General features: G+C 45.8%; 1 protein-coding gene across 1 annotated transcript; it reads right to left on the bottom strand.

Annotated features, from left to right (window-relative positions):
• Positions 1 to 131: 131 nt before the first annotated feature.
• Positions 132 to 9254, bottom strand: psip1a (PC4 and SFRS1 interacting protein 1a). The gene is made up of 17 exons (XM_052084491.1): positions 9115 to 9254; positions 8682 to 8755; positions 8134 to 8210; positions 7744 to 7882; positions 7567 to 7659; positions 7069 to 7170; positions 6529 to 6579; positions 6370 to 6433; positions 6198 to 6291; positions 5911 to 6094; positions 5440 to 5507; positions 4780 to 4835; positions 4474 to 4544; positions 3946 to 4047; positions 3673 to 3880; positions 1753 to 1834; positions 132 to 500 (listed from the first exon to the last, which is right to left on the bottom strand). The coding sequence occupies exons 2-17, from the start codon at positions 8751 to 8753 to the stop codon at positions 470 to 472; spliced, it is 1494 nt and encodes a 497-aa protein (XP_051940451.1). The 5' UTR covers positions 8754 to 8755; positions 9115 to 9254; the 3' UTR covers positions 132 to 469.
• Positions 9255 to 18436: the final 9182 nt, after the last annotated feature.

The raw sequence follows: 18436 nt of genomic DNA, 5'->3' as shown, positions 1-18436 counted from the left end.
ATCATTTCCAACATTGCTGACATGTCTTTGTGGGATTTTTGTTAGGACAGGCAAATAAAAGAGCCTTGAGTTCTGGCTCAGAGTCACCTTTATTTACTCGAAGGTCAATGAAATGTGATATCACTCACAGCTCACCGGGTCGTACTGTGCACTACTTTATTATTTGACGCTGAAACGTATCAAACCAAAAGGCACAAAAATAACTCTTATTTACACATGTTTAAAAGAAGAAATCACTTCTGAAAAAACAGTTTGAAATGAAGCGGCTCTTTTTTTTTTGCTTAACTGCGGTAACCGTAAAAGCTGACAAACTATGTTGTCTTCTACTACTACCACTACCGAAGGATCGATAACTTGAAGCAGCAACGTCGACGAGAATGGTCGTTAACGTGGAAACCAGTTAAAGTTGCAAGCAACAAGACGGGTGTGACACCCCAGTGTGAAGACCTCGAGGGAGCGGGGCGAATAGTCAGGTGGAGGCCTCCGCAGCAACGGGAGCGCTGTTGGAAGAATGGTTCAAACAAGTTCGTTTCTTGCAGGGAAATACCTACTGAATTTGTACATTTGCTTAAAAAAATCTATCAGATACTGTACAGTTTTGATAAAGCTCTGATAATATGACATAATATGATACTTTCTCAACCCGATATGAAGGCTACTGAACCTCAACAGAAAAGAGAAGTGATGACGCAAAAAAAAGCTGAAACCATTTCAAATGGCAACTTTCTGGCTTTAAGAAGCACTAAAAAGACATTGGACAAAAATGTGGTGGTGTTGGATGATCAAACAGGCTCAACTTTCTTCCTTGTCTCATATCGACAGTACACACTCCTTTTGCATATACAGTAGTGTCTGTTGTGTTCAGAATGGGACACCCACATTACCAAAATGTGTGGCGGGGCTTTTTTGTTCTTTTTTGCTGTTTTTGTCTTTTGTTTTGTCACATGTTGTTTGTTGTTTCATTGTGTGGACCTGATATGGACTGTTTTCAGCGCTTTTTGGCCACGACATTTGTCAAAGGAGCAGTATCTGTGCTTGGTGGTTGCGCCTTCTCGGCAGCACGCCTGTAACCAGCACAGATTTTGATTGGGAGGAATGTCGGCGCCATTGACTGTCGGTGCTGGACAGACCTGGGGCGCTTGTGTTTTTTGCGGTAGAAATGGGCAGCATTTTTCACAACCCCGATTTGTTCAGTGGCTATGTCAGCGCTGTTGGACAGTCGGCGTTGGTGCGGCTGGATGGATGGCCGCTGAAGTTGAGGATGAGGAGAGAGGAGCGTTGGCGCAGAGCGCCGATGCGTATTTGGAACCGTGAGTCGCCGCTTGGAATTGAAATGGATTTCCATGGGACAGGAGAAGTGAACCAATCTCTTTTTTCGTCAATGGATGCTACAGCTTCTTGTTGACTTTGAAACTTAGCTTGTAGCCGACGTGTGCACATTTTGAGCATGACGTCTCTGATCCACTGGTTAAAGGACACTTTGATTCTCTCCTCTTTCATCTCAAACTGCTTCAAACAACAAAGCATGTGACGGAAAAGTGGTTAGGACTGCATGACTGTCCGTGTTTTATGTTATGTGTTGTGTTTATTATTTTATTTTGTTACCTGTTTTGTTAAGCGCTTTGTTACAGCTGCCGCTGTTGTGAAAGCGCTATATAAATCAGCATGTATTGTATTGTATAAACACAGCAGACTATGAATTTCTTTGTGAGAAAACGGGGTACTTTTTTTTTTTAATTCTTATAAGGCTACCTGTGGTTCTCCCTCGCCGAGGGATCCTCACATGGCTCCTGCTTGTTTTCCACGGTGCTCTGATCTCCATCGCCTGCCTTGTCTACATGGTGAAAGCACACACAAGTTCAGACGTCCCAAAAAGAAAACCGCAGCAAGACTTTGGGCAGATAATTCCAATTTTGCGCGCCCTTTGCTTGAAAAAGGAACCTTTTCACGTAAGCAAAGTATTCATCCGGTTCCCGGAAGCCGCTCAAGCGTGTCCTCCAACCCCGCTATCTCTTTCTCACGAGCTCCTGTGAGCAGAAAGGGATGCGGTTCTCAGGATGCTGCGTGACTAGTCGGGTCGCAACGGATGTTGACGGTACTTTGTGGTGGTGGTGAGACCCTCGAGTGACGAGGCTTTTCATTTTTGACTGTACTGCGTCCTCACATTCACTCGTTCAGGCACCAATAATGATAAACTGGAACCCGATAACATGATAAGATGTCCACCGTAGTAACCGCTGTCCCTCAAAGGGTTATGCCATTCCCAACTTAACTCAACTGTATTTCTAGAGCACTTTAAAAACAACCAATTTTGTCTACAAAGTGCTGTACACGGAGCAAGTATCATATATGGAACAATAAACACTAAAACAATAAATGAAGAACGAAGACGGTCGAAAGCACAAAAACAGCCAAAACTAAAAATCAAGTCAGAATCATGCTCGAGTCAAAATCCAAAGAATACAAATGACTTTTGAGACAACATTTTAAAGATGGGCAGCGAGGGGGCTTGTTGAATGTTCAGTGGGAGGTCCTTCCAAAGCGAGGGACCAGCAACCGAAAAGGCTCGATCCCCTCGGGGCCTCCGCTTAGTTCTTGGTACTTCTTATAAAGTCTGAACAGCAGACCTGAGGCACCGGGCAGGTGTGTAGTGGCGGATGAGCTTACAGAGGTAAGGCGGAAGATTTGAAAACAAATAACAGGATCTTAAAAAGAACTCTAAAATGTAGAGGGAGCCATTGAAGGGATGCCAGAGTGGGGGTTATGTGCTCCCTCAGTCAAGAGGCGAGCAGCAGCATTCTGGACCAACTGGAGACGCCTCATGGAGGATTTGCTGACTCCAAAGTAAAGTGCATTACAGTAATTTTGGCCGGGATGTGACGAAGGCAGGAAGCACTGTTTCAAAGTGCTCATGAGAAACGATTATATAACCACACAAAGGTGGACATTGTGAGGTTTGTATACATTCTTTCCGCTTTCACCACATTCATAACTAATCATATGGATCAATGAATTAGTCTGTGCGCACAGTTATCATGTCCTCCTCTTTCTAGGTGGTTAATGATGCACTAACTCCCTCCCCAAGATCTCGGGATGTTCCCATTAATGTTTCATGAGTATGGGCTGGAGGCGATGCGTATTCTTTGGTTTCATAAAGTGAAAAAAAAAAACTCAACCCTTTGATCGCACCAAAATGAAATGATGCGTGACAATGTACGTAAAATGTGGCAGAGTGAAGCGTCAGCACTCCACAAGTGCTGCCGATGCTTCTTCTTTCTTTGTATTTTTTTGGTGATGCCAATAGGAGGGTAAGAGAATGAAAGATTATTCCTGCTAGAAAAACATTGAGGCAGTGCAAATAAATGTTTCATCGACTGGCGACCAGTAAATTTGCCATTTACAATGTTTGTGTTATTACATCTTTTTCGTTGCTGACAAGCTGCTCTGCCACTCGTACGACGACACGGTGACAAACGAAGCTGGTTTACTCGGGAGGTACCATTTTGTCGGTATTTGGAATTGGTTCAGTGAATACAGAAAGTATGTCAAGATACACTTCATTTTTGCTCCAGAGATTCGTCAATTTCTCAATCCTCTCCCATCCTGCTTTTTACGCCTACAGAACGCGACAGCTACAGATTCATTTCCATTTTTCAAATGGCTGACGACTACCTGCGGCCGTGTTATTTTCTTGCACTTGCTCCGCTTTCCGCAGCGTTCCCTTCTTGGCCTCCTCGTGCTGCCGCTGCTCGGCCAAGGACCTGTTCAGGACCTTGCTGAGCATGCACTCGCCCTCGCCCACCAGGAACATGGTCTTGAACTTGTTGTACAACATGGTGGCTTTGTCCATCACGTCCTGGCTGGCTTTAAACCTACGGATCTGGACCACAGGAAATGTGACGCAGCAAGTCGGGACCGCAGTTTTTGCCGGGCAGTGCGTCTTGCCTTCTTCAGCGTGGCGATCAGTTCGCTCTGCTTCTGCAGGTGCTGAGTAGTCACCTGGAGGGTGCCGATCTCATCCAGGGCATCCAGGCACTTCTTCACGTCCTTTAAAAATACGTTCAAATACGCGCATTGTTATACTTCATCAAGCCCAATGTGATGGGAGAATCCCACTCACGGAATGTTCTGAACTCCTGGAGGAGTTCCCTCAGCGGAGGTCTGCGCTGATGTAGGATTTGAATTGCTATCATGATGTGCTTCTTTAGACAGCAAAATAGTTGCATAGCCAGCGTACACCATTGAGCTTACTTGATACAAAAGTTGACTGATAAGCAACCGATTCCACGCAAACAACGGGATTCATTGATGGTGACAGAATAACATTCATGGGGAGATGAACAATTGACAAACAGTCTTCATGAAATCGTGTTTAAAAAAAAATTGGCCGTGTGACACCTCGCAAGTGATACACTTATTTCCACAAAATTAAAAAAACAAAACAAAAACAAAAAAAACAGGGAAAGAACTCACAGGGTTGTCTATCTTCAGGGAAATCTTGATTTCGCTGTGCAGACGTTGGAGCTTTGCATCCGTGGATATTTCTGTGAAGGAAGAGGCCCGCTTGAATGGATTTCCAAAAACAAGTGGGACGCGTTTACCAGGGAAATAAGACATTCAAAGGTTTTTAAATCACTTTTATTTCATGGTGCGACTTGGTGTCCTGCAACGGGTTTTGCTGCATTAGCATGGTTTTTTTTTATCCCCCTCATTGATCCAGGGAATTAAGGAAACGGAAAACACACTGCTTCAAGAGGTTCAAACTCTTGGTGATCTCACCCTTTTTCTTAGCCCCGGACCGCTCTTCAGTTTTCTTGGGGTCATCTTTGCTTGATCTGTTCGGGGAAGTAACAACAACAACAACAAGGTAGTTACAGTTTCACATGAGAAATGACACAAAATAACCACCTTCCCAAAAGCAAATTTAAGACTAAAATGCTGATGCTAATTCCATTAGCCCACATATAACATTTTACATGATGTGTTAGCATTAAGCTAGCAGGCTTTTATCAGACGGAAGCTATGTGGTGTTCCGTGTGTACTTTTAGGTTAATTTCCCAGTGAGCACTTGGCTTCTTTTTCGGAAATACTGTACACGTAACCGGTAGTCGTTACATAAGTCGGAATGTTCCACCATCTATCACTAACTAAAATTAGATATTGTACAAGGTAAAAATTAAAATAAAATCAACAATCACTGTCTTACACTGTCAGCACGGCGGTAACTGAGCGTGTCTTCTTGTGCTTACGCTGCGAGGCAAATCGTATGTGTAACTGATATGTCCGGACCACCATACAACAAGGACACTCTGGTCAGGGATGAAATTTGGGCATTGCACTGAAATGTTTGTGATCCAATATAGCATGAGTGTGAATACTTATCTCGGAGCGCTTTTGCAATGGGATACTTTTTTTTGTAGCAATAATATGAGGGCTTACTCCTCTTTCCGCCGCCGTCCATCCTTGTCTGTGTCGGCGTTCTGATGTTTTTTCTTGCTTTTGATTTTCTAAGTTAAAAAAAAAACAAAAACAACAAAAAACTGTAGTTAGCACTTCTCCAGAAACATAGTACGGCCTATTGAAAATTGCAAATGGTCCATCGGCGTCAATGTGAGTCTGAATGTTTTTTTTTTATCTACAGTGGAAATAGAGAGAGAGAGAAATAGAAATGGTGGCAGGTGTGCGTTGACTCCAATTTAACATCGGCTTGAATTAAGGTGATTGCTTAATTTGAAACACAGTCACATCCTAGCTCTAAGAGGGTGTGCACATTTATGCAATTACATGACCTCGGTTACGATCTCAAAAAGTGTTTCAATCATTTGTTGATATCACTCAAACCTGGCATTTGAACAGGGGTGTGTAGACTTTTTGTACCCTCGGTACATGTTGCCCGGTGACAACACTTACCTCGTCATCATCCGAGGCACCCGAGGAGTTCCCGTCTTTGGACTGCTTTTTTTTCTTGGCCTCAGGCTCTTTCCCCTCACCGTCGTTCATCTTGATGTCTTCCTTCCTTGGCTTGTCCTCCTCGCAGCTCTTGGACTTGTCCTCCGCTGACCTCTTCCTTTTTTTATCGGACTCTGCCGTGTCTCTGAGGCGCGAGGAAGGCCAGAGTGATGATTATTATTATGATTATTTGATTAGATTTTTTTTAAAATGTTTTGTGACAACTGGGTGTCTGTGTGCGTGTTTACATTTCACTTCCTGAGCCTGGCCGGTCTTGATGGTGCAGCAGAAGTAACTTTTCACTTTTGGGCTTCCTTCCTCGTCTTTTGGGGACCTCCCCACCTGACAAACACATCCATTATGAGTTATTGTTACTTCGTGAGGGAATATTATAGGATGGCAAAGAATATTTCAACTTGCCCGCAGGACTGACTGGACTGGCTGGGGGAGCTTCCCCTGCCTCAGCGTCCTGCTGCCCCTCATTCTGAATCAAAACAATTATATGAATCGTTCAATCTCTTTCAAATATGATGTCGCGTGTCCTTGAAACTCCCAGAGACGTCGTGACTAAAAGCGGACCTTTCTTTTTCGTCCCCTCTTGGGTTTAGGCGCCTCCGGCTGGACCGAGTCCTGTAAAGTGAGATTTTGAGTCAGTTAACAGCTAAAATTCCAATTTGAAATGCATTCGATCTGTTAATGTTGTGAAATAAAGCAAAAACTTTTCACATTGAAGACATCAAGCCAATTTACAATACTTTTTTTTTTTAAATATCTGGCACTACAGCAACATCTCGTGGTGAGATAAGGCAAAGCCCATTGAAAATGTTCACATGAAAAAAAATAAAAAAGTACAAGTGAAACACGCAGTGTAGGAATTGTTGAAACTTTCTTGCGCAGGATACAAACCAGGAAGCAGGGACTCCGAAGCCGGAGAAGAAGCCATACAGGAAATTATATCAATTAGCACAATGATGCCTCAAGAGCACAGACATCAAACAGATTTGTATTTTAATTTTGATACAACACGGCGTTTTGCTGAGACACTTAATATAAACATCAATTAAAAACAAACCATGCACCCGCATCAACTCGACATCTCCCAGCATGCAAAGTACGTACATCCTGTTTCTGAGGGCCCTGCTCAGTGATCACAGAGCCTTCCTCATCGTCATCGTCGTCATCGTCGTCCTCCTCCACCTCCTCACCCTCGCTTCCTGGAACCTAAATATTTTTTTGGTGCGTGATTTAGGGTAAGGGTACCAGTGGCACCAAAGATGAAATGTGTGCCGATAACCATAAACGCAGCAAACCGAACTTATTGGAAGGGAAAGAAAGGAAACTGGTACATGCATCTAAATTCGTAACTGTACAAATGATGTTTTTGTGACTGCAAAAAGGTCAAGAAAAGCCTTCTTGAGTTGCGGAACTTCATTTGGAGTAAATTGTCCCTAGGTGTGAGTGTGAGCGCGGATGGTTGTTCTTCTCTGTGTGCCCTGCGATTGGCTGGCGACCGGTTCAGGGTGTCCCTCGTCTACTGCCCGAAGACAGCTGGGATAGGCTCTGAGCACAATCCCAAAGTTTAGTTTAAAAAAAAACAACAACCCCAAAAACACTTACTTTGGACGACTTGGCTTCCTTGTCGCCCGCCTCATCCTCGCCCTCTAGGCCAGCATCTGAATCCTTCTCGGATGAAGATTCAGGATGAATTGGCTATAGGAAGACAAGAAAATAACGTGAGATGCAGAGGAATGTAATTTTTATGAATAGGTTTTGCCCACAATGCAGGATGCAAACTTTGGGTGCCGTCAGCTCCACTTTAGGGTTGTTCTCAATTTCCCATAGTCCTTCGTTGAAGCCCTTCCTCTTGTTTGGTTTGGCATACTTCTCCTTGTTGGGTTGGTACGGAAAGATGTCTTTGGGGCCAAGAAAGGCACTGTGGGGAAGATCGGGTGTATTAAATTACCAGCCCATCTTCAAAAATATCTGTGAGTGAGTAGTTCTGCACTTCCGTGCCACATTTACCTCACAGTGGGGCTAATTTACACAATAACAACTGCCACACTGACTTTCTACGCACACAGTATGCTCGGCTGCGGTGCGCGATGATCCAGAGTCACTTTTTAACCGCCCCAATTTAGCAGATGAAGAGCTGTATCAACGAGTTGCAAATGTCTCGTCACTCACGTTTCATGGGTGCCAAAGAAGAAGATGGGTAACTTGATGTTGGACGGCTTCACGGCACCATCTGGGACTTCATCTATCTGTCAGCGGGATGAAGACAGGAAGCGAATTTATTACCGCCGCCATCATAGACCCTTGTTTTAAGTAACATTCAAACATTCCTCTGAGTCATTAAGTTAACCCCTATATGATAGTAGTAAAGGGAGAAATGGTGACAGTTGTGAAGACTTGAATGAGGAAGAATGCAATGAGGTGTGAGTGCAGACTGCAGAGCAAGATTGTCACCTGGAGGTGTTTTATAGGTACTTTTTTTCTGTATTGGTGTAGTCTGTTCTTGAAGTAGGAACGTTTCATATTGCCTTGCACTGCCACATGCCGTCAACTGAAAATTACATCACAAGTGCCTCAAAGCCTTGTTCATATCTCAAATTTTGGTTTGCAAAACAAAGCGTAGGATATAGACCAAGGGATGAACTCAAAACTGAATTTTCTTGGAAAGGCCCAACCCCTGACAGGTACTCTATTCAGTTGTGTCATTTTTGCATACTTACTCTGGCTGGCCAGTGGGGATAGCCTTTCATTTTGGCAAAAATCAGATCACCGGGCTTCCAGTCTCGGGCCATTTCTATTGAAAAACATGAGCGAAACATGAAGCTTCCAGTCATTCCACTACAAATATTGACAGCACATGACAACATGAGGGTGCCCCTCCTCCTGAGCGCCACCATCTTTCACCATTCATTCACACACGCTGGGCATTCAAAATACAACACTGATTATATTTACACAACATGAATTAATATGAATAAAATAATTAGCAGCCATCGCGTGTGTCGTAGCATCGTACGTCAACAACCACGCTAGCAGTTAACTAGCAGTTGGCTTTTCGATACTAATGCTGTCGCCGCGACAAAAAAACTGTGCCTGCCGATCACGGTGCCGCGTGGAGAATATTATAACATTAATTACAAGTTGGTTGTTTACCTGACAGTCGTTGTGGTGTAACCTTTTCCTCCCGAATCAAAAGCTCCTTTTCCGCACACAATCCGAACCACGTTTTCCCCTCCCGCGTTTGACGTCACCGGACAGTACCACTACGACGTACATCACGGGAGTGAGTGGAGTAATTTGACAAATAGATCCTGAGATTAATAATGAGTGTTTTGAACCATAGTGAATAAACCTCATATTGTAGAAAAACTGAAATACAAATTTGTTTGGTTGTTTAACACGAATTACTTATTTCACGCGCATAAATACAAATGATAAAACATGAACCCCCCATTACAAGTAGTTGATAGACGTTGTGATAGCTATCGTTGCCTAGACACATGTATACGCCATACTATTATGATGTGGGCGGCCCGGTAGTCCAGTGGTTAGCACGTCGGCTTCACAGTGCAGAGGTACCGTGTTCGATTCCAGCTCCGGCCTCCCTGTGTGGAGTTTGCATGTTCTCCCCGGGCCTGCGTGGGTTTTCTCCGGGTGCTCCGGTTTCCTCCCACATTCCAAAAACATGCATGGCAGGCTGATTGAACACTCTAAATTGTCCCTAGGTGTGAGTGTGAGCGTGGCTGGTTGTTCGTCTCTGTGTGCCCTGTGATTGGCTGGCAACCAATTCAGGGTGTCCCCCGCCTGCTGCCCGAAGACAGCTGGGATAGGCTCCAGCACCCCCCGCGACCCTAGTGAGGATCAAGCGGCTCGGAAGATGAAGATATTATGATGTCACAATTAACCGCCATATTTGCACCGGGTATCCACGACCATCCATTCCATTCACTGTTTGACTCCAATAAATTAACCATGATTCATTGAATTCCCCGCCGATTTTGATACGGCTCGTTTCGTGAGAAACATTGGGAGTGTGGTTATGATACCAGGCACATAGCACATACAACACTTTACCTTGTGTTACGTCAATTGTCCTCATTTCTCCTTTGCTTGGTGCCGAATTACATCCATCGTATTGCATTCATACGACGAAGCGATGTAGTGACCTCACGTGGTAAAAAGACGAATTCCACGTACAGTACTCGCCTATAAAAGTGAAGCGGAGGTCTCTCTGATGTTGCAATATGTATGTAACTATTTTCCATCTATTTATCTCTTTTAAATTTCGTCATTGCAGGCACGCCCTCGATTTCCATTTTTCCATCCTCTGGTTGGTTGGTCAGGCCAAAATTACATTTTCAGTCAGCACAAATTGAATTGAATGGGTATGATGTATTTTATTTCTTTTATATTTTTTAATGTTTTTTTTCATGTCACAGATGAATACTGATTCTGAACTACTTGAGATGGTGTAAGTGGCACAGATGCGCTGTTTTAAAAAATATTTTATTGATTGTTTTCTGTAATGGGTTTGTGATAGTGGGTGGGATAAAGAGATGGATTGGACCAATGCAGTTCAAGATTCATAATTTAAAGAAACAAATTTAAAAAAAGGTTTTCTTCAGTATTTGTGTGACTTTTGCATCTAACCAACATTCGTTCTAGCTTTAGCTTGTCCCCTATAAATACAGTTGAGTTGAGTTGAGTTGAGTTCGCAAGCTTTAAGTATGCAATGAATTTATCAGGCAATTTTGCTGTGGTGTTAATGAACACACTGACCTGTCTTGTGACTGCTTCATCATTCTCCAGTGGCTTCTCCGGAACACGCTGAAGACTTGCCAGCAGTAAAATGGGGAAAGATGCCAATCCATGTGCATGACACACACACACACACACACACACACACACATGGCCTCGCACGCACACACATTCAACACACACACCGACTCAAGGACGCCATCGCTCATTCAAGTCCGGGAAAGGTGCCCTTCAACAGAGGATTGCTTCACTGGTTCTGCATCACTGATTTTTGATTTCTGTTAATATTTAGGTCGACGACGTTTCAGAAGGTGACCAGACCCATCCATCCATCCATCCATTTTCCAAACCGCTTGATCCTCACCAGGGTCGCGGGGGGTGCTGGAGCCCATCCCAGCCGTCTTCGGGCAGTAGGCGGGGGACACCCTGAATCAGTTGCCAGCCAATCGCAGGGCACACAGAGACGAACAACCAATCGCACTCACACTCACACCTAGGGACAATTTAGAGTGTTCAATCAGCCTGCCACGCATGTTTTTGGAATGTGGGAGGAAACCGGAGCACCCGGAGAAAACCCACGCAGGCCCGGGGAGAACATGCAAACTCCACACAGGGAGGCCGGAGCTGGAATCGAACCCGGTACCTCTGCACTGTGAAGCCGACGTGCTAACCACTGGACTACCGGGCCGCCCGTGACCAGACCCTCATAAGATAAAAATGTCTCTGTTCAACACGAGGTGCTTTGTCAGCTATTGATGTCTCCAAATCTGAGGAGGGTACAGTGAAATCTCAACATTGCCAAAGAATTCTGAGGTGAAATGTGCTGTAAGAATGTTAGAATATGAATGTGAAGACTGTTCAAAGCCTGGGGAACAATTTAGGTTGAGGACTTTATCAACTGAATTTGGACAGACTCCTTGTAAAAAAAAAATCAGCAGGTGTTCTGTCAACTTTTGACATTTCCTCATCAAATGAACGCTCTTATTGGCATGATGGCCAGAGGGCAGCGGCCAACCCGGGAGAAGTGGAAAAAGTAGCTTCTCAGCGTGAGAGTGAGGTCGTGGCAAAGAAGCTTGAACAAATGAAAGCTTTTTTGCGAGACCCTCAGAGACAGAGTGGGCCGGGATGTTGTGCCAACGCCTCGTCTGTCGGGGTGAAGGATACGCGTTCAGTCATACGCGTCGTACACACTTGTCATCCCCTTGTTTGAGCAGGACCCCCACCAAGCTGGCTGGGCTCCAACACGGAAGGTCTCTCACCTAGCAGGCTGGGCGGAAGGGGGGCTGCCACGGTATTATTTCTGGACCTTCCGGAACCCCGTCATGGCCTCCTCGTCTCCCCTCACCGGGGGCGCGCGTGGCTCCGAGACAGGCGTCCTTCAAGTATCACCGGCATCCTTCATTGTCTTTAAACAACACGCAGGATGGAGGCCTAATTGCTGGTGTACATCACGAGAGGCCGAGGCAAGCGTCCCGCACCATCTGCAAGGGGGTTATTCTTATCATGTGACAAATATACACACTTGCGTCCAAATCTCACACTTTCGTAGCAAAGTAATCTAGATTGAATCATGCAAATAGAACGATGGTTCATATGAAGACAATGTGATGGCAAAGCTGGATCCTGTTCGCTAGCCCAAGAACATAACCAAGACAAAGATTGTCAGGCCCAGATCATAACCAATACCAATACCTCTGATACTTACCGCCACGTTCCACTGCAGTATTATTTCATCATCGTGAAATGTAAACCATTTTTGTCTTTTGTTTGGATTTGGACCGTCGTGGGATTTCATTTCTTGAACCAACGACAATTTTGTCCATGTGCGGCAAAGTCGTAGAACTGAGGTGACAGTGGATTAAAAGATGGGAAAGGTTGCAATGTGTGAGATTTTCCAAAGGAGGCGTCCAAGTGCTTCTCATGAGAAGGGAGGAGGCGAGAGAAAGCGGGGCAGGCGAGCAAAAGGGGAAGACGGCACCGGTCGGGCCCTCGGACAGCAGGTGAGTGTATGAAGGCGAGAGGATGACAGATGCTTCTGTCAGAGTTCCAACCGTCGCCACTTTATGGGAGCTGCGCAGATGCCCAGAGAACTCCCTCCTCTTCCTATCACCACCTTCCACCCCTTCCCTCCATTCCTGTCAACAGGCCATGAAGAGGGGCTAACAAGACAGGAGCGCTCCCTCTCAGCGGTCGAGTGACCGCGCTGGTGCTCCATTGATGGAGAGGGCCCCAATTCTGGTCTCGAGGTTTAGCCGCGTTATAAATGTCGGGGTCATCGCGCGAGGACAGCGGAAAGGCTCTCTCTCGCCGGGGCCGCGGCGGCCAGCTGAGGTGCGGGGGGGTCTGTGGGGGTCCGCGGCAGTCGCGCCCGTGAGGAAAGCAGATGTTTTCGCTCGGGTGGCGAGCCAAGTTTGCCAAGCAACCTTCAGCTGCTTGGAGGTCAGCTGTTTAATAAGGGGCGGGTGTCGGGTACGGGACATTTCCGAGGCAAACACTTCAACTTTGATACGACAACATATTAATTATAGCGCTGGAGCGTAGGGGCAGAGGGTTGTAGCGGAACATACCACCCCACTGCTCCGTAGCCTCCATCAAACTGACATAAGCCAAGAACGGCTGGCTGAAGCGCTGCTGTCCTAGCTCTGACCCTCAACCTGACCACTGTCATGCAATACAACTGCCAGAGAGTAATTTGACGTGAGGTGTACTCTTAAACTGCCAGGTCAAACGTAACCCCAATTGCTTGAACAGCTAGCACGTGAACTTCAATTGATGAGAATGAGAGACTGTGAGAGTGCTAACACCACCGTTAACACAGTTGTGTCAAATTCACACATGAGACCTTATAACACTAATGAGTCACATGTTACCCAGTGGAGAAAATGGCTAATTGGGCCCAAGTTGGACGCTTCAGTTGCCGGCAGTTGCGCCTGTAATGGATATGTATTAAGTTATTTGAGTCAATTTACTCCGTAATAACAATTTTATGGCGATCTTGAGAGTGTCTGGCCTCACTCGGGCTTCAAACATGCTCGGCTAAACCCCCAGGCAACCAGACAAGTGGCCAGCACCCTCTTCTTTAAGGATTTTGACTGGCTAACTTACATTTGCTCAGCGCAAGCTAGCATCTGTGACATAAACTGTACACTGACTTTATTGGAGAAAATTCTAATTTCTTCAGTGTTATTCCATAAAAAATGTAAGGGTTACAAAAACGTGAGGGGTGTACTCACACTGTTTTTTTTCTTTTCACATGAGGTCGAAAATAAGGAATGCTAGAAGCTTGTGTTTTTTAGGCTGGCACAAAACAAATCTGTTGTGTCGTTGTTAATGCTGCCTGGCTCACATTTCCCCATGAAGCTTCTGTCCTTGTTTTTTGCTGCCAAAGTGCCAAAGATATCAATCAATATCAATATCAATCTCAACTGCAGTTGACTTTGCCTCTTATTTACTTCTTCATTTGTTTTCCCTCAAGCTCGCAATGAAGAGCCTATTTGCCTGGCGTGGTAGACAGTCCACACTGCCTGCTATAAAGGACACCCTGTGAAGTGGCGAGGGAGCACGAAATTGCACCATTAGTTTCATCATGACGCCACTGCGATTGCAAAAAAAAAAAAAAAGTGATCCCAGGACTTTATCACTTCCCAACTCAATGAGTTAAGAGGGAAGTTTCACCCCCTCTCAACCTCAGCATCGATTTCCAAGAGAGTGGGAGATCTGGGGATTACGTCGATGAAGACCCGGCTTACTGGGTCTTTTTTTGTATTTGGCAAAAAGATGGGGGAGACAAAATCTAGGGCTTATGGCCATGGCACCCGAACGGGGGGAACTTGAAAGCGGCGGCGGGATGGGAAGCTGGGAGAGAAGGTGCCTCATTTAGGAGTGGTAAATTTGAACGGGGGAATGCGGGGAAACGCTTTAAGTAAACCATCGAGGCCCCAACAATCGTTAGGAATTGAGACGTTTTTTAAACCTTTAACGGGGGACTGTGATCAAAGCCGCCGCCGATCCTCGCTGAAAGAAGAACCGGAGGGAGCAGGGGAAAGGATTGCAAGGAGGGATCACGGCAGGTTGAAAACGTAAAATCAGCACATTAGCTTTTATAAGGGGCGGCGGAATACGGGATGATCGGAGGGGATCACGGCACCCGTGGGGAGCCCGGCGGAATCAGCCATGTTTCGGAGCTGCACGGAGGAAAATCAGGCCACTGTTGAGAGGAGAGCATATATATATATATATATATATATATATATATATATATATATATATATATATATATATATATATATATATATATAAAATCATTCACACGTTTGAGAAATCACTTGGCCTGTTATGTTTGTGGAGTATCGGAAGAAGCTGGATAATAGAACTCTGTAAACTCCACACATGACATCCAGGGCCAACATTTGAAGCCTCAAACATTTCACACTGAGGTAAACCACAGAATGAATCGTTTGCCCACATATTTTCATATCTAGGCTATAGATCACTTTTACAGTTTTACATGTCTCCTTTTAAGTGCGCTGCAACTTTCACACCTGTAGGAGGAGCCATGGAGCAAAAGAAAAAGTATCTAAGTTTTCCTTCTCAAGTGACTGATCCCATCTTTCATTTCTTCACTTTATATGCTTCACCTTCTTCAGCTTGTCTCTTGTACGCCACATTCTGTGATCTCACGCCTCGCAGGTACAGGTATGGACCTCACGTCTCTCCTTCCCTTTTTAAATCCACCTCAAACGGAGCGCAAATTAGTCGGCCTCTTTCGCTGGAGCCCCCTCTCCGCCGCCTCCCCTCCCGCTGCTGCACAGGCTCCCAGTCGCAGGCCTCATTCCGAGTCATCCCCCTTAGCCTTGGGTTAGCGGGGCGGTGGGGGGTGGGTGAAGCTTGCTTTACTTGCTTGCTCGCACTGAATTATAAATCAAAGCGCCGCTACGTGAAACTCTCTAATTGCGCTGCTTTCTTTCCTCAGAGTGTCACTTAAGTTTCTCAGCACAAGGTGCGGCGATGCTTCAGAGCCACCGTTTTCCTGTTAACACTTCCGACTTTGGGCTCTGTCCTCCATGTGTGTGGCCTGTGCACGGTTCAGACACAGCAAGGGCTTCTCTACTGGCCTAACTACAACCTGAAGTGCAATCTCAATTTGAATCCTGTGGGAAGGGGCTTGAGATATGAGTTGAATTATTTCTACCACCATACTCATTAATCGAAACTGTTGTGTCTGAAGTAGTTTTTTACCCCCTAGTGTGAAAAAATCTTCATGCATGATAGCCATTCCCACTTTTCTGCTCTCCGACAACGAAAAGTCCCCCTGTTGCGTAATACGAAATATTTTTCTCTGCCCTTGCCTCGCAACGAGGTTCACTACAACGAAAACAAGCCTTCCGCAAAAGTCTAATCCGACCTCAGCCTGCCACAGCGACTCCTACTGCTTCGCTCAGAAACGGCAACAGCAACCACCACACTGGCTTAGACATGCGCAGTAGTACAGGAAGTATTTGTTATTGTTCGTTTCAGACGCAGCACGAACGTTGCATTTCTAAAATGGCTACAAAACGGACCTCTGCATGCCAAGGAGTTAAGACAAGAAGAGCTCTGACGCTTGAAGACAGGGTCAAAGTGATCAAAATGAAAGATGGAGGAAGCAAAGTAACAGACATTGTGCAAGAAACTGATGTAAGTGAAAGTGCTGAAAATGATCTTCGTCACAAAGTTGCGTGCTGTTATGTTTCATTTTTGTGGTGCTGGTAGTGGTGGTATTATGCGGCGTATGAAGTTGGGTAAGCCGCCATTGAAAACTGAGGTACAGAATACGTGGTGCATGGCTGCTATGGCCTCCTGTCCAGGAAAGTGGAGGGCAATTCCTGCGATATTTTTATCTCCAATCTCTGTATTTGGGACTTCCTCATCCTCTGAGTGTCCTCTGAGTGTCATTCTCTGTCTGCGCCTCCCACGTCTGCAAGGCGAACCAATTTATCACGAGGGATCACTTGTGGTCTGTTTTCCAGGGGTGTTTCTAATGAAAGGGGGTATCTAGTCCTGACCGGTCCACGGAGACTTGAGGGGTCCAAGAAGTCCAGTTCCAGAGTCCAACTTGGAGAAGTAATTACCCCTCGGATGGACTGCTCACATACAGATGTCGGCCTCCTATTGTTAGAGAGGTGCCCCGAAGCCGGATGTCATCTGACCTGGATGTGGAGAGATGCAGTCGTCGGGTGGGGAGGGGTAGGACGTGGGACTCCGCAGGCCTTGGCTCGGGGAAGCTGGTATTGGCGAACACACACGAGGATTAGTGCCAACCTCAGCGGAGACCAATGTGGGGTTGCGGCGAGGAGGGGCTTTGACAGGAAGAGGAATGAAGCGTTCCAAGGAGATAAATAACAAGGGTAGGGAGTGGGCAGTCGGTGACCCTCGACGGGGCGGCCTCGTTGGGACAGCGACCGACTGACCTACAGGCTGGCTCTGGTGGGCTGCGTTGGGATGTGGGGGGCACAAGCTGGCCATCAACACACTAACTTCTCTTGATTTAAGAGAGACTACGACTGTGAAAACAGTTTTCAAGGTGTCTGAAAAGATGGTCAGTAGGCCTCTTCGGGAAGTCCAATCCCCCAACCCTTTTGCTTTCTTTTGTCGAAATGAGACTTGTGCCGGGCATGAAAATAGGACACAAGATCACGATTAGGTCAGCGGATATATTTTTGAGACACTTTTGTTTGCCATTGGCAGAGAAGATTTGGCGGATTTGCGCGCAACCGACAGCACCGCATCTCCGCTGCTCAGCTCCCAAAAACGTTCCTGAAAACGTGGCACAATTTAACAGAGAAATAAACACTGTCTGTTCCAAGGTTTCCCCACAAAGCACCATTGTCACAACACATAAATAAACACACATGCTTATGTTATTCTTTATGTGCCTCGGCTCAATAAATGGAGGGAAACGATCCATCTCATCTAAAAAAATGAGCCCAGAGAAGACACAGACCAATTAATTAAAACCGCCGCGACGAGTCACAGTCTTTAATCTAACGCGTGCGAGAGGATCCTGGAGACCACACTGGCTCACTTCCATCGTCTTGATTGCAGTACGGTTAGCGTGAAAGGGACATCTGGGAGATGGTTACGAGACTTTCGCAAGCACATCATTGCGCTGGGCTACCACATGAAGGCGAAACGGTCGCAGGGTGACAGGGTGCTGCGTGTGACGGTGATGGCCGTTATCGAGAGTCAATACCACATTGGTGGTGGGGAGTGGAGGGGGGGTTTGGTAGGGTTACAGCTGTGGAAGGAGGGGGGGACGCCAAGGGTTGAGGCAAGAGCAGATCAATTTTGCTGTTTGATCTCGCACAGGCTCTGAATAAATGTATATTTTATTCTCCCTCTCTCTGGGCGCAAACATTGACATTCTTCGTGTTGATTCTTGACTTTTGTGGCAAAGAGAGAGACCTGATTTTGGCTAACACCACCAAGTTGTTATTCCTCAGGCGGTGCTTTTTTTACGGGACTTCTGCGGCGAATCTGACCACCAGACTCTTATGTCTCGCTAGCACAAAAATCACCGGTTTTCATCAATGGGGCACAGTAATTCTTGGAACAAACTGCATCGCAAATTTACACCGGAAATCTTAACGTCAAATAAGCGGTATAATGGACTATGTGCACCTGGTCCATGACGTACTTCCGATCTTGCCAACAATCGAGAAATTAGTCAATGGAAGGA

This window comes from Hippocampus zosterae, chromosome 13 (genome assembly GCF_025434085.1).
Source record: "Hippocampus zosterae strain Florida chromosome 13, ASM2543408v3, whole genome shotgun sequence".
NCBI lineage: Eukaryota > Metazoa > Chordata > Actinopteri > Syngnathiformes > Syngnathidae > Hippocampus > Hippocampus zosterae.
Note: the sequence above shows the minus strand (reverse complement) of the source record. Positions and strands in the feature narration are given on the sequence as shown.

What these genes read in the sequence shown, in the direction of transcription:
- psip1a (XM_052084491.1), bottom strand. Translation starts at nt 8,753, where the DNA reads ATGGCCCGAGACTGGAAGCCCGGTGATCTGATTTTTGCCAAAATGAAA. An exon ending in GTCCGGGGCTAAGAAAAAGG is followed by an intron (nt 4,545 to 4,779) that starts GTGAGATCACCA and finishes CTTCCTTCACAG; the next exon opens with AAATATCCACGGATGCAAAG. An exon ending in CCCTGAAGATAGACAACCCT is followed by an intron (nt 4,048 to 4,473) that starts GTGAGTTCTTTC and finishes GTATTTTTAAAG; the next exon opens with GACGTGAAGAAGTGCCTGGA.